Raw genomic sequence first — 13,786 nt, forward strand, 5'->3', positions numbered from 1 at the left:
CGTCTCTCAAGCTGAGAAACTGCAGCCGCCGTAGAGTGAGCGAGGGAGGGAGGAGTCGAGATACTGAATGAATCCTAAACATGTACGGAGGACGAATGCTGCCATAACAGAAAACATTAAAATAAAGCTTGATGAAATATTAGTGGAGCCGTTAAATTAACCGTCAAACATTCATATTTATAGAGATTCGTTTTTTGGGGGTTTTTTTTGTTCAATTTGCCTTTTTGTTTATTTTCATTTTAATACCGTAAAACTTCTAATAGTAGCCCGGGCTTTTATTTACCTCAGGCCTCGTCCAGACTAGGAATCCAATAATTCTCAATAATCCTGAACTGTTCCGTACGGCCTCCACGGTTCAGTTTTTTTGCATATGAGCTTCCTGCAAAGTATTTCTCTCTGAATTGGCTCTGTTGGTTTGTGTCTGTGAGTTTACGCGCTGCAATAAGGAAACCCCTCGTCACTGAGTTAATATCCAATCACCACGCGCTACAGTCGCTACAGAGAGGCTGCAGTACGAGGAAACATTGCCATCTTCAAACTCGTGTAGTGGGGAAGTTTTGGTTAGTTTTCGCTTTACATGTCACCTACGCAAATAGAAACACTTACGGAGTTTGTCTAACAGAGTTAGAAGGCTGTCACGTTAGCAGGCTGTCACGTTAGCAGGCTGTCACGTTAGCTGGCCGTCACGTTAGCAGGCCGTCACGTTAGCAGGCCGTCACGTTAGCAGGCCGTCACGTTAGCAGGCCGTCACGTTAGCTGGCTGTAACGTTTGCAGGCCGTCACGTTAGCTGGCTGTCACTCAGACATCAGCATGATGCAGACGGGGTGAGAGTGAAGGGAGAAACAGTGTTTGAGACAAAGCTAACATACATACCCGTTTCTGTGTGAAAGTCTGCGAGTATTATACAAAAAAATATTTTAAAACCTGATATGTCTTCCTATTTGTACATTTCTACGTGGCACTAATTAAACACCGCCTTCACTGAGACTTTACACCAACCACCAGGAGTGTCTATAAAGGGAAACAGTTTGTTTTCTTTTGCTTAAAAGTAAAATAAAGAGAGCCTAGTCAGAACCAAACCAAAAACCATGACCTAAAAAAACAGCGGAACGTATTTTTGCGTGGGCTGACAGTATTGTTGCATCCCTCGTCCAGACGTAGGCGGGTACTTTTGAAAACGTAGCTTTTTCAGTGCGTTTCGGCCGTTTAACGGTTTAGGTAACTGAAAAACGCTTCTTTTGTAAAACTCCTTCCATGGTGAAGATTTTCAGAAACTCCATTTAAGGCGTTTATGTGTAGTGTGTTAACATGGAGGAGGCGGAGCTTAAAGCAGGGGAGCTCCAACAGCTCATTCGCAGCCGTGAGGACAGGAGGTGTACTGAGCAGAGCCGACAACATGAGCCAAAATGGATGAAGCACAATGACCCATGACACCTGAACCCAGCGTAAACCACCTCAACGTGTCGCTGTGTTTCCTCTCACTTCCTGCTGCGGCGTTTGTTTTTCACCACTGCTTGGAGAGTGAATGGCGCTGAACATCGAGGAGCAGCTGGAGAACAGAAACTCAGCCACAGCACGATTACACGAGCGAACTACAGCGACACCTTGAGGTCATCCTGACCCTGGACACAGAAGGCCCCCCCCCCATCCCCCCATACGATGGTCCCAAGCACATGAGGACTGGATGGGACATGCGGCGAGAGGTGGAGGACACCGACACCCCCTCCCACCAAAACAGCAGGCAGTCCAGTACTTACTTGTCCGTCAGAGCCGGGCGGGTGTTGCGCCTGCGCCAACGTGTGCAGGATTTCGTTAAGGAGTGGTGAGTCCTACGAGCACGACCACGTTTGTTTATAATCAGAGAGAGAGAGAGGAAAGAGAGAGAGGGAGTTCAATGCAAACAGGAGAGAGAGAGAGGGGGGGGGGCACATATGCTGAGGTTTGATTTCAGTCTGTTTACGTGCCAGACGGGCGGAGTTAGTCACAGCAGAATGTTTAAAGAGAACATGAATATCATAAGACAGATGTGTAGGAGAAGAGTGAGGCCATCGTTCAGTCATATATTTGTAAGAACTCGACATAAAACAGGACGTAAAGACAGGTGGACTGAGCGTAAAGCTAAACCTAATAATATCAAAATAAATAACCATTGTGAGTCTCTTTCGATCCTCTGTGTCCCTCAGACAATAAATCAGGATTATATCGTCATATATCCAGATGTGAGGAGGGCGCTCAGACGCCAGCTGGTAACGGTCGATTCAAACATTCACTCGATCTCATATCAGGACAAGGAAACGATTATACTCCAATAATTATAATCCCATAACCTGTGAGGACAACATGGGATTACGAGAGACTCATGAGTTTATCCAATCAGTGAGCTGTGTAGAGAGTGAGATGATAAAGGTATCTTACTATCTGATCATTAAGGAAACATGCTATGTTGAAGTGCTGGCTTCTCTGACAACAATGCAGCAGCCAGTATGTCCTCCTTCTAACTTTAGATTCTGCTCCTGAATGCTCTGGATTTGTTTGGACCAGAGAAGGTAGGCGGTTTAAAGATGACCCCCCCACACGGCCGTTTTGGACACCCCTCGGTTTGCCAGATATGAGAGCAGTTATCAGGTCAAATGCAGAGCTGGATAAACACTGAAGCTTCAGTGTCCACCACATGGCAAACTGCGTGAGCATCGACTCTAGGGAGGGGGGGAGACAGCTCTACAATGCTTAGAATTTGGACTGCAGTACCCATTGCAAACACTAAGTGTCAGAGATACATACTGCTCCTTTAAATCATCCTTAAATGTTTCATTTTTTAGTTTCTTTAATTCAAGTTTTGTATTTGCTCTACTTCTTTAAATCAAGTTTGATTCCTGCCTCTTTCATTGTATTAATATATCCAGCAGGTTAAGAAAAAACAGGAAACAAACTTCTCCTTTAACTATTTCAACAACATCTGAAGTTTCTGGATTCCAAAGGAAAGCGCCAACAAGGGGCGCCGGAAGCGTAGTGGTTAATGTGCCCACCCTTTGTACGGAGGCTGTAGTCCTCCAGGCGGGCGGCCCAGGCTTCGAGTGCGACCTGTGGCTCCATTCCCCACTCTCTCTCCCTGATTTCCGACTCTATCCACTATCCTATCTCTACAATAAAAGGCATTAAAAGCCAAAAACCAACATGATCAGACAGAAAACCAACAGAAACATGAGCAAAAGGAGAAAATTGAGTAGCAGCGGAAATTAACAGAAGAAAAGTTTCAAAATAAAACATTTAAAACTCGTCCCTCACACAGGACGGAGGCTGACGCATCAAACAGACTGCAGCTCCGTCAGTCAACCTCCTCCTGCTGCGCTTAGAAAAGGTGTGATCTATTTTTAAACGTTTCCTATTTTTAACATCCGCATCAAACAGAGTAAGATAAATTTAGACAGAGGGAAACTTTAAAGAGTTGAAATAACCGAGACACAGTTTACTTTCTGAGTCCAAGTTCAGACGAAACGTGAAGAGAAATATTCCCTTTGTGGTGGAGCACGGGATCATTTAGGGTTTAAATGTGAAATAATAAGCCCCTCAGGATAAGAATTAATGGTAAAGTACGTCCACAAGAGATCTCTGTTTCAGCTGAGGAGCATCCTTTAGGCCTCATCCACACGTAGGGTCTAAGTCGACCTGGAATAGATCAGTCCACGCCCGGCTGTAAGGAACTCTAAAGGTCAGGATTCACTTCCCCTGCGTTTGTTTGACACATTAGCTGTGCACGTCTTTGAGAATTAACTTGTGGTTACCAGATGTAGCGTGAACATGAACAGTAGGGGGCAGTGAAGAGGCAGAGGGGATAAGTCAACACAGCAGCAGGGACAGAAAGTCGTTGGAAGATCGGTCGGTTCTGTCCACCGGTCATCAGTGAGCCTTGATCTAGGACTGTTGATTATTAGTCTAGATTCAAACATTCATTCTAACCTGGGGGGGGAAAGTTCACATTTAAACCGTAATGAGGCATTCAAATGAAAGATTTACAGTCTATCATCACATCAGGCCGTTTGAAGTAGTTTGCAGTTTGATCCAGCAGAGGGCGCTCTCAGCCTAACTTGACCATTGCATGCTTTCTTGACCTCAGTAAATGAAGACAGGGGCGCCATTCAGGAGGTGCAAATTTACCTGAGGTCGATTTCTCACTGCCTTGGTGTAGAGACACAGGGTCACTACAAACCAGCAACTCTCCAAGCTGGCTCGCAGATATTTGTGTTTACCAGGAACGACTGTGCGCTCTCAACGGGTTTTCTCGTCAGAAGGTAATATTGGAAAGAAAAAGAGAGTTGCACTCAATCCTGATAGAAACAAGGTCATAATTGTGCATTTACAGAAAAAGGGGGTATACTGTTCCATAAATAAATCTTGTCGAGTGACCAGCGCTCGCAAGCTAGGAGTCTGTGCCAAGAGTGAAAACAGACGGAGCTAAAAGAGCGACACAGCTGCTCACAAACTGACCGTTGTAGACTTCACTGAACACGATAGAAGACAGTTTAAACTTTTTTTCAAAAACAGATTGCGACTGCGACAGGATTTTACGGTAAACAATAAAAGCAATAAAATGACAACAGCAATGTTCAACAAAAAAACAAACAGCACATGTTGAAAGCGGAGCACGATAACATTTGAAGGTATTTATTCCCCCCTTATCAAAAACGATGTCGTGTCCACGCCCCTTAAAGAGACTGAACCACAGACACCAATGACTCCGCTGTGATCTGCGCTGTGATTGGCCGTCGTGTCTCGTGTTGTGATGCGCTCTTACCTCGATGCTGGTGCTAAGGCTGGGCAGAGTATCCGAGGTCACCGTTGTGCTTTGAAGGCTGGAGAAGTCCCACAGGTTGACGGGCGTCATGGGGTCCGCCGCCTTGGAAGACTCCGTCCATCTCTGACTGTCCAATAAGGTCACTTCGTAAAATTCCTGGATATCTGAAACGACGAGAGAGGAAGAGGAACGTTTTAATAAAGAGAGAAAGAGAGTAAAGATGTCTCACTCTAAGTATTTCTTAAATAATTCAAAGTGGAATTTGTCGATTATCAAGTCACCAAAATGCTAAAAGAAAAAACAAGATTAAGAAATTCAATGCATTTCAATTAAAACCTTTAAATAGTGCTTTTTATATGTTATTATAGTGCAGTTGTAAGCGAGGAGGTAAAAGGTCAAATAGTCATAAAAGTCTGATTTGGTGGCAGTAATCTAAGCAGCACTCATTGTCAGAGAGGTAAACACATCGAGTTTGCCTCCATCGATGAGACATTCTGCTTGTAGTTAAATATCTTAATCCTGTCTCTGCACTCCAGACTTCAGTCCCTGTAAGCGAGGCCAGTATTTATAAAAAGCCTTCCGAGCCCAGCGGTCACATCCAAAATGTGTTTTTATTTTTGGACGCACAATTCTGCGGAGGCCTCACAGAGATCTAAAATAACCGAGGCTTTCTTCGGCTCGTCGCAGCAGCTGACCGCCGGCCGACACAGATGTTTTCTCACAAACTGTCAAGATCAGCAACTCAACACCGACTACTACCCCCCGCGCAGTTCATCCTGCAGCATGGAAACAGGCTGTAACGTCGGTTGTCTCAAGAGGAAGGTCATGGGTTCGATCTCCAGCTCCTGCAGCCGCATGTCGTTGGGCAAGACACTTAACCCCAAGTTGCTGTGTGAATGCGTATGAATGGATGAGTTAATACTGATGGACACTTAACATTAGGGCCTGACCGATATCGGATTTTTGGCGCCGATACTGAAAAATGAAAACAACACCGATATATCGGCCGATATTGTTCTTGATCTTTGTTCGATCTGTAGTGATAAATATAAACGTGTATTGTGTTGATCCCTCAGTTATCAAACACTTGTTGAAAAGATTTATAATGAAGACGAGATGGTCACTCAGCTGGAAAATAACTGAGCATGTAAGTGCATCACCGCTCCACACTCTGCAGAGTGATGATGCAATCCAGATAGCGCCCTCTGCTGGTGACAGAGAACTGCTAGTGTGATACAAAGAAACTCAAATGAAATGCTGTTTGACTGGAGAATAAATCGAGTAATATCGGAACATAGCTGTGATTAAATTTGCCGATTCTGATAGTCACTTGATATGCTGATATCGGCCAAGTTATCGGCCAGCTGACAAATCGGTCGGGCTCTTCTTTACTCAGCAGCCTCTACCATCAGTGTGTGAATGTGAAGGTGTGACCTGCGGTGTAAAAGGCTAAAAAAAGAACTAAACAAGCTTGGGTACATTTAGCATGTCCTTAAAGTTCATCCTGAGGGGAACATGAATGTGTGGACTACATTTCATCACGACAATGTTTGATATGTTTCCATCTGGACGGACAGATTTGAGGCTGAATTAGTCGACTTTTTCTGAAGACAGAGACAAACAATGATTCCTGTTTGAAGAGAGGAGGAACTTTATTTTTAGGCCAGCTTCTGTACTACGTTCATATTCGGAGCTATTTCCAGCCACCAAAAGGCCGTTACGTAACATTTGATGGGATCAGTGAAAATGTTTGTTTGGGTCTTTTATCTTCACTGATTTGATTCCGTCTTTTCGATTTGATGTCTCAAAATGATTTCCATGCAGCCGGCGGTTTTATTACAGGATGTAGTGAGAAATAATCTGCTCAGTGAAACACAGCAGATCTACAAAATGAGAGTTTGATCTTTTGACCGTGTCACCTGTCCGCTGTCTGAGTGAACGGCTGAGATTACAGCGAGGAGTTACTGCAGCAGCGAGGCTCTGCTACTGAGGCATGTCGGGCTTTTACTGTGAAAGAGATGAGCTGAAGGAAGGTTCAGACCGTCTATGTTTCAACATTTACAGAGACCCAACATGAGAGAGAAAAGACTGAAACCTCAAAATGAAGCAGACTGAGAGGCGAACAGACCGCACGCACGCACGCACACACGCACACACAGAGTATCTAAAGGGATTAGAGGAGATGAAGGTCAGTTAGGGTCAGCCTGCGCCGGGCTCGAGGGTCACACTGTGAACGTGTGAAAGAAAGACGTCTTAAAGCGAAGAGGAGAAATAACATCCAACAACATCCTCCTGACTGATCGTATTAAAACACAAATATGGACGGTATGATTATTTAGCTGCACAGTTTGAAACATGAGCTGATTTCACATCCCTTTAGTGCGCACATTTACTGCTAGTAGCCTTATTTGCTACTAAAGCCATATTCTATATTTTGTATATTCAAATTTTTTTTTTTTAAATTTTACATTATATTCTATATTACTGTATTTATGTGTTTTAGTTTTAGTGTGTGTGTGTGTGTGTGTGTGTGTGTGCATACATGTCGAGGTGTGCATAAGGTTTAATTCATAATCATTCATAAGGTTTTAAATAACTATATTAAGGTCATAATTTGACACATAAGAACATTTAAAGGTTGTGTAGTTATACACTATAGTAATATTTTCTTTATTACTCTCTTTTAGTTCTTACGGTGTTTCCATTAAAAACGGAAAGTAAAGAACTTCAAATAAAAGTCTAAAACATCAGTTTGAGAGCCAGGCCGTCTTTAACAGCATGGGGTATGCTACATTCAGAATAACATACGGGCGATGTGATTAAGAAAGAATACGGGGATGAGCAGACACTACGAGTTAAAATCACTTTTTTAAACAGGAAATAAACAAAAACATGAAGCTGCTTTCCTTCACTTTTTAGAGAAGATTCCTGAGTCACACGTTGTTTGGATTTAGATTTAAGTTAATATATCTGTTTTAGTATTAAACGCTGTTAAGAAGACAAACTATACAAACTGGTTTCTCCTGGCAGCGTGAAGAGGCAGTAAGAGGAGAGTCTGCGGTCGGCAGGTTAGCGTGAGCGTCCTCAGGAGACGGCATTAAACACAGCCCCGTATTGATGTCCAATAAAAAGGGACCTCTGTGGAATTGTGGGAGACTGTTAAAGGGATCGTTTTACAGTGAAAGCAGCAGCAGTCTGTTTCCAGAGTGAGAGGTTCATGTTCGACAGCAGAGCCGACTGTAGGCTGCTTCAGCTGAAACATGTTTTAGATCCTCAAATGTTTCAGGAAGCAGAGGTCAGGGAAAGGGAAGCTGAACATGTCTGAGGTGTGTTGTTGACAGTAGTGTAATGCCTAAAGAAAAGTGGGTATACTCCTCATTTTTACCCCAAAAGTTTGTTTTTAAGTGTCCCGTCCAGCAGAGGATAAATATGTTATAAACAGCAACATGTAAGACTACTCAAACATATGTAGTCAGTGTTTATTAACCAGTTAGAGACAGAGGAGGGTGGGTCATTGCTTCAACATCCTAGGAAAACTAATTTCAGCATACTACTGATTATTGTCAATCAGTCACTGGGGTGAATCCGAGGAGATTTAGAAGTTGGTATACCCCATGGAAACTGAGAAAGAAGTGGGTATTCTACATATACCAGAGTCCCTCTGCACCTTTAAGAAAAAGCTAAAGACCCAGCTCTTTCATGAATACCTACTAACTTAATGATGATGGTCTCCATATTATTGATGATGATGATGGTAATGACGATGGTTTTTGTTTGATAACGACGACTTATAAGATGGTTTCTATACTGATTAGAGCTCTCAAGAACTGCCCTCAATGTTGTGCTTTGCCTCTGGTCACTTCCTGTCAGCACTTCCTGTCAGCACCTGTGTGTCCAATCAGACTCAAAGCTGAGTGTGTGTTGTTCTTCCTCTCTGATGTACTGATCTGTCTGATGTCACTCAAACTAATCAGGAGAACAATTCCACCTCTGTGTGACTTAAAATAATTGATTAAATGATAAATGGTCAAATGCTCCCCCTCCCCTTTATAAGACATTTCAGGAGTAAACTTTTCAGTGGTCAGGAAAACTATTCCACCTCTGTGTGAGTCTTTAAATATGACTTTGACATGACTATTAGTAATATAACTTAAATCAGTCCTGGGCTGTCAGCGTGCCCATGGTGACAGTATCGAGTCATTACCATGACAACAATCATGGTCATGAAAAGTTTTATTTTTTTCCGTACTTTCTTGCTACATTGAGGGAGGAAGTTTTGTTTTAAGTTGTTATCTCGTATTACATTTACAGAGTGTGTCCCCTTGATAAAGTTCATGGTCTTCATGTGGACAGACCTGAGCTCCATCAGTGTGAGAGTGCAGCTCTGTGCAGAGTCAGAGGGGCAGATAGCTTCTCTCCACATTCACACACTGAACAAGAGCAAACTGAAAGATGTCAGAACGGTGATGGGGTCTTTCCTTCAGTCTATTTTTAAACCTTCAGATATTAAATCCAATTAAAGACAGAGTCCTTTCTGTGAGAGCACGGTGATCGTATTAACCAGTTAGACCACTGCGTCTGACACAACAGTCTGTTGTTTAGTCTAATTAAAGACCACACCTATTTAAACTGCTGCTATCACAGGAGGCGCGCTCATGGAAAAAACATCAGCATTATACAACATGTGTACCACACCCAGAGCGTGTCCAGAGGGAGACAATCTACTTCAAACACAGATTAAAACTCTGCTACTAAGAAAACAGAAGAACGTTTTATAACACTTTTTAAAGCTGATTTTTAAATATAAACAGCAATTTTTTTTGTCAGTTCTTTTAGACACAAACAATTTGTAAAACCAGTTGAGAAGCCATCGATGCAAAAAATGTGTTTAGTCAGTAAAATCAATATCCATCCATCCATTATCTTAACCGTTAGTTAGAATGTGCACACACTAACTCTCAGTTCTTTCTGAAAGTGAGCGTAGGCTGCTGCCTCTTAGGTTTTTTTATCGGGTTAAATAACATAGTCTGAGATGTTAGAGACCTAGGGTCGGACAAAGCAACATATTTGATGATGTCACCATTAATTCAGGAAACACATACCATAACACTTCTATTAACAGCTCTATGAAAGCCTTACTTCAGTCTACGAAATGACTTTTGGGGCAGATACCAATACCAATATTAGGGAGAGGAAAAAAGCTGATACCGATATATCGACTGATATCTTTCTTAGATCTATCTTCGATCTGTAGTGAGAGATAGATTTAAAAATGAAATGGTGAATAAATCTAGTAATATCGGCACATAGCTGCCATAAAAATAGCCGATACCAATAGTCACTGGATATTCTGATATCGGCCGATATTATCGGCTGGCTGATAAATCGGTCAGGTTCTATATGAGACTGGCTTTTAAATAGAGTTCATAATAAATCACAAATTTGATCTTGGTTTGTAAGGAAGTATGCAAACCAGCTTAAGACCTGCAGGCATACGAGCTTTGTTCTATCTTTCTTGGACAGATGTTGTAGATTGTCTTTACTTTTGTGCTGTGGAACTTTTTCTCCTTATTTTTTATCCATAAACTATTTCAACACTAAAGTCCGAGGAGCCTCTATGTGAGAGCAGCCTTCATTAGTCGAAACATGCAACAACACCAGGCTAGTAAAAGGGGACGGGGACTTAGAGATTTTGATGGGCCGGAGTGTTTTTTGTAGTATAATAGAGATCCCTTTATCAGCATAAATTGCTCCTGACCTTTGATTTTAATAAATCCTGGCAAGTTGTCGGGACACGCTGCAATTAGCAGAGTAACGTCCAAATCTTCTGGGGCTGAAAGTTGATTTATTAAATTGCAAAGATTTGATTGATGCCATCTGTTTGTCTGAGAGGAATCAGGCCAGACCGAGCTGAAAGAACCTCTCTCTCTCTCTCTCTCTCTCTCTCTCTCTCTCTCTCTCTCTCTCTCTCTCTCTCTCTCTCTCTCTCTCTCTCTCTCTCTCTCTCTCTCTCTCTCTCTCTCTCTCTCTCTCTCTCTCTCTCTCTCTCTCTCTCTCTCTCTCTCTCTCTCTCTCTCTCTCTCTCTCTCTCTCTCTCTCTCTCTCTCAGCAGGGGGGGGGGGTGGATTATAGACCAGGGGTAATCGTCATGTCCACGGAGGGATTACACTGTGTTCGGCCGGCTGCGGACATCACTTTTTTGGGTGGGGGGGTTTGGCAGATTGGAAATGTATTTTTCCCTCAGTGACACTCGGACACTGGGACGTCAGGGCGAGCGTGACACAGAGCGAGAAGCTCAAAACGCTGAAATAATAAATTCAAAATTAGCATTCAAAGCTAATTCAAAACTAACATTATTAACCTCATGTGAGTTTATTCACAAATCAAAACTGAAGAGAGATCATACTAGAGTTTGACTCCGACTCCAGCTGAGGTTTTCTCCTGTTGTTTGGTTGTGTTCTCCCTAAAATGGGCGTGGTTGAGAGTCTGATGTCGGGGTGCTGATGGCCTAGCGTTAAGGTGGTGCCCCATTTATGAAGGGTAAAGTTTGCCAAGTGGGCGGCCCTCTGGTTCAAATCTGACCTGTGGATCCTTTCCCGCATGGCATTCCCCTGTCCCATCAAATAAAGGCAAAAGCCCCAAAATATAATGCGTGATGTCATAATTAACCACAGAGATGGCCCGGGCCCTGAGAGGCCAGGTGAATGGGCCTCCCAAGATGTCATTAAATAAAATCATTACACCCGTGTTGGATCAGTAGCGTTCGCATCCAGGCTAACGGTCACCTCCTCTGACTGACTTCCATCAGCTTTTGGACTTTACAGAAAAACGTTTGTTACTTTAGGAGTCAAACGCATCCTTTCTGTCTTCCTCACATCCTGACTTTGTGCCGGTCCTGTCATTACACCAGCCCGACATTACTGACCCAACAGTTAAGTTCAATGCGCTCGCCACCAACATTGACGTTACTTACAAAAAAGGGTTCATAAAGGTTTAAAAAATGTGTGATGATTGTTTAAATTAAAGATGACCATGTTTTACCTAACCTTAAGGGCAGGTTTTTGAGTCCGTGTTAACTCATCATGTGCCTCATCGTCCGTGTCGACGATCGACAGAAAGGAAAATAGAAATGTGGCGTCAGGATCAGAACGCCGTGCTTCACAACGCATCTCTAACGGGCTGTTAGGACAGTCCAGAGAGAAACAACGGAATCAAGATGATGTGACTAGGGCCAGACAGACAAGGAATTTTTGGGGCCGATATCGGTGAGAGAGAAAAAAATCAAATAACGATATATCGGCCAATATCTTTCTAAGGTCTATGTTGGATCTGTAGAGATAGATTCATCGAGTAATGTCGGCGCATATCTGTGATCAAATTAGCCGATACCGATAGTTACTTCATACACTAATATCAGCCGATATTATTGGCCAGCAGATTTATCAGTCGGGCTCTAGTTAGGAAATGCTCGATCTTAGGTTTGTAATAATCAAAGAATTGAAACTTCAATTTGATTCTAGTAAAATTGAAGATACCGATACATGTTTTAAAACCACGGCATCACAGTCAAGAGTCATAGGCAACAAATATCGGGTAATTTCTTGTTTTTTTAAATTTTCTGAATTTGCAGTCAGACTCGTGCTCACTCACAGAAACATCAAGAACGCTTCAGTTCAGGATTCAAACCGCTCCTGCACAACTGTCCAAAGAAAATTGGGGAGTTTTTCAAAGCTTTGCGACACTTTGGATCATCAAAAAGAACACATACAGATTGTTTTAACACATGCGGTATAGAGAAAGTATCAACAATTTGACAACCTCATCTTTCATAGCTGTGGAGGATTTAAAGTAGAAAAAGCACAAACTGATGTATTCAGTGTATTTTCACTTCTAACTGTTTCACCATCCGGAGACTCTGGGACCCTGAAGAACCCGGACAACACCTGAGGACGTGTGAATCCATCGATCTGTGCTCACAGCAGCAGGAGGACGAGGATGAGGAGAAAGCAGGACACTCAGTTCATGGGGATGACTTTAACTCATCTATAAGTGATGAAGACGCTGCGAGGAGGAGGAGGAGGAACGGGGTGTTTGTGGGATGAAGAGGAGGTTAAGACTAACGTTTTCTCCTGAACAACCGAGTCCAGGCCTTTTAATCAGACGTGAAGATTTAACCCTGATATTTAACATTTCTTTTTAAATGTATATTACTGTTTTTATTTGTACGGCAGGAGAGTATGAAGAGTGAGTCCTATGTGAGGCGTTTGTGTTCTACATTCAGCCTCTTCAATATTTCATCAGTTTCTTTTACATGACGTTTTCTTGATCTTATTACGCAATGAAAAGCGAGGACGTCTTATTGTTTGCAGTAAATCCTTTACATGAGGAAAAGGTTTAAACTAAGGCTGAAAGCATTAACTAGTTCATTGTGATTAATCTCCTGTTTGTCCCTTCAGGCTCTCCGTAGATAGTGGTCCTCAGTGTCTCCCTGTAGTCTCAGTGATGTAAAAGAAGAACACTGCTGCATCTTTGAATGTCTCATTTCACTTTAACAAACTCTCAGACAGTAATATCCACCTGATGACATCACACATTGACCTGATGACATCACACATTGACCTGATGACACCACACATTGACCTTATGACATCACACATTGACCTTTGTTACCGTTCCTTTGAGCTGTTTTGACCTCACTTTGGGATCTCTAACCACTTCCTGTTTCTGCGCTTAACTTCATGTCCCAACCTTCCATCTACAGGAAGGGCCTTACTGTATTTCAAAATAAAAGCACACAGCAAGTAAAGTACTCTCAGCTTAAAGGTCTTCACACACCGAGTTTGATTTTTCTGGATGCCTTTTTTGGATTTATAGTTACGCAGTGACCTTGCACCCCAAGTCCGATGTGTTTATTTTTCTACTAATTGCGAAAAATTAGCAAGACGACTCGTTCGCAGTGAAGTTGGTTTTGTTTCATTACAATCTGCGATCGA

At 42.6% G+C, this 13,786-nt stretch overlaps 1 protein-coding gene across 17 annotated transcripts in view; it reads right to left on the reverse strand.

Annotated features, from left to right (window-relative positions):
• Window positions 1–13,786, reverse strand: part of LOC110005370 (discs large homolog 1-like protein) — a 105,833-nt gene that overhangs the window by 80,936 nt on the left and 11,111 nt on the right. For 10 of the 17 annotated variants that reach the window (XM_065953491.1, XM_065953473.1, XM_065953472.1 and 7 more), the window contains exons 3-4: window positions 4,794–4,957; window positions 1,759–1,830 (exon numbers count right to left, since the gene is read on the reverse strand). In XM_065953491.1, coding sequence (XP_065809563.1) covers window positions 1,759–1,830; window positions 4,794–4,957 — 236 coding nt within the window. The remainder of the gene's footprint in view (window positions 1–1,758; window positions 1,831–4,793; window positions 4,958–13,786) is intronic. The other 7 variants (XM_065953493.1, XM_065953492.1, XM_065953475.1 and 4 more) reach the window with 1 other exon arrangement.

This window comes from Labrus bergylta, chromosome 4 (assembly GCF_963930695.1).
Source record: "Labrus bergylta chromosome 4, fLabBer1.1, whole genome shotgun sequence".
Classification (NCBI taxonomy): Eukaryota; Metazoa; Chordata; class Actinopteri; order Labriformes; family Labridae; genus Labrus; species Labrus bergylta.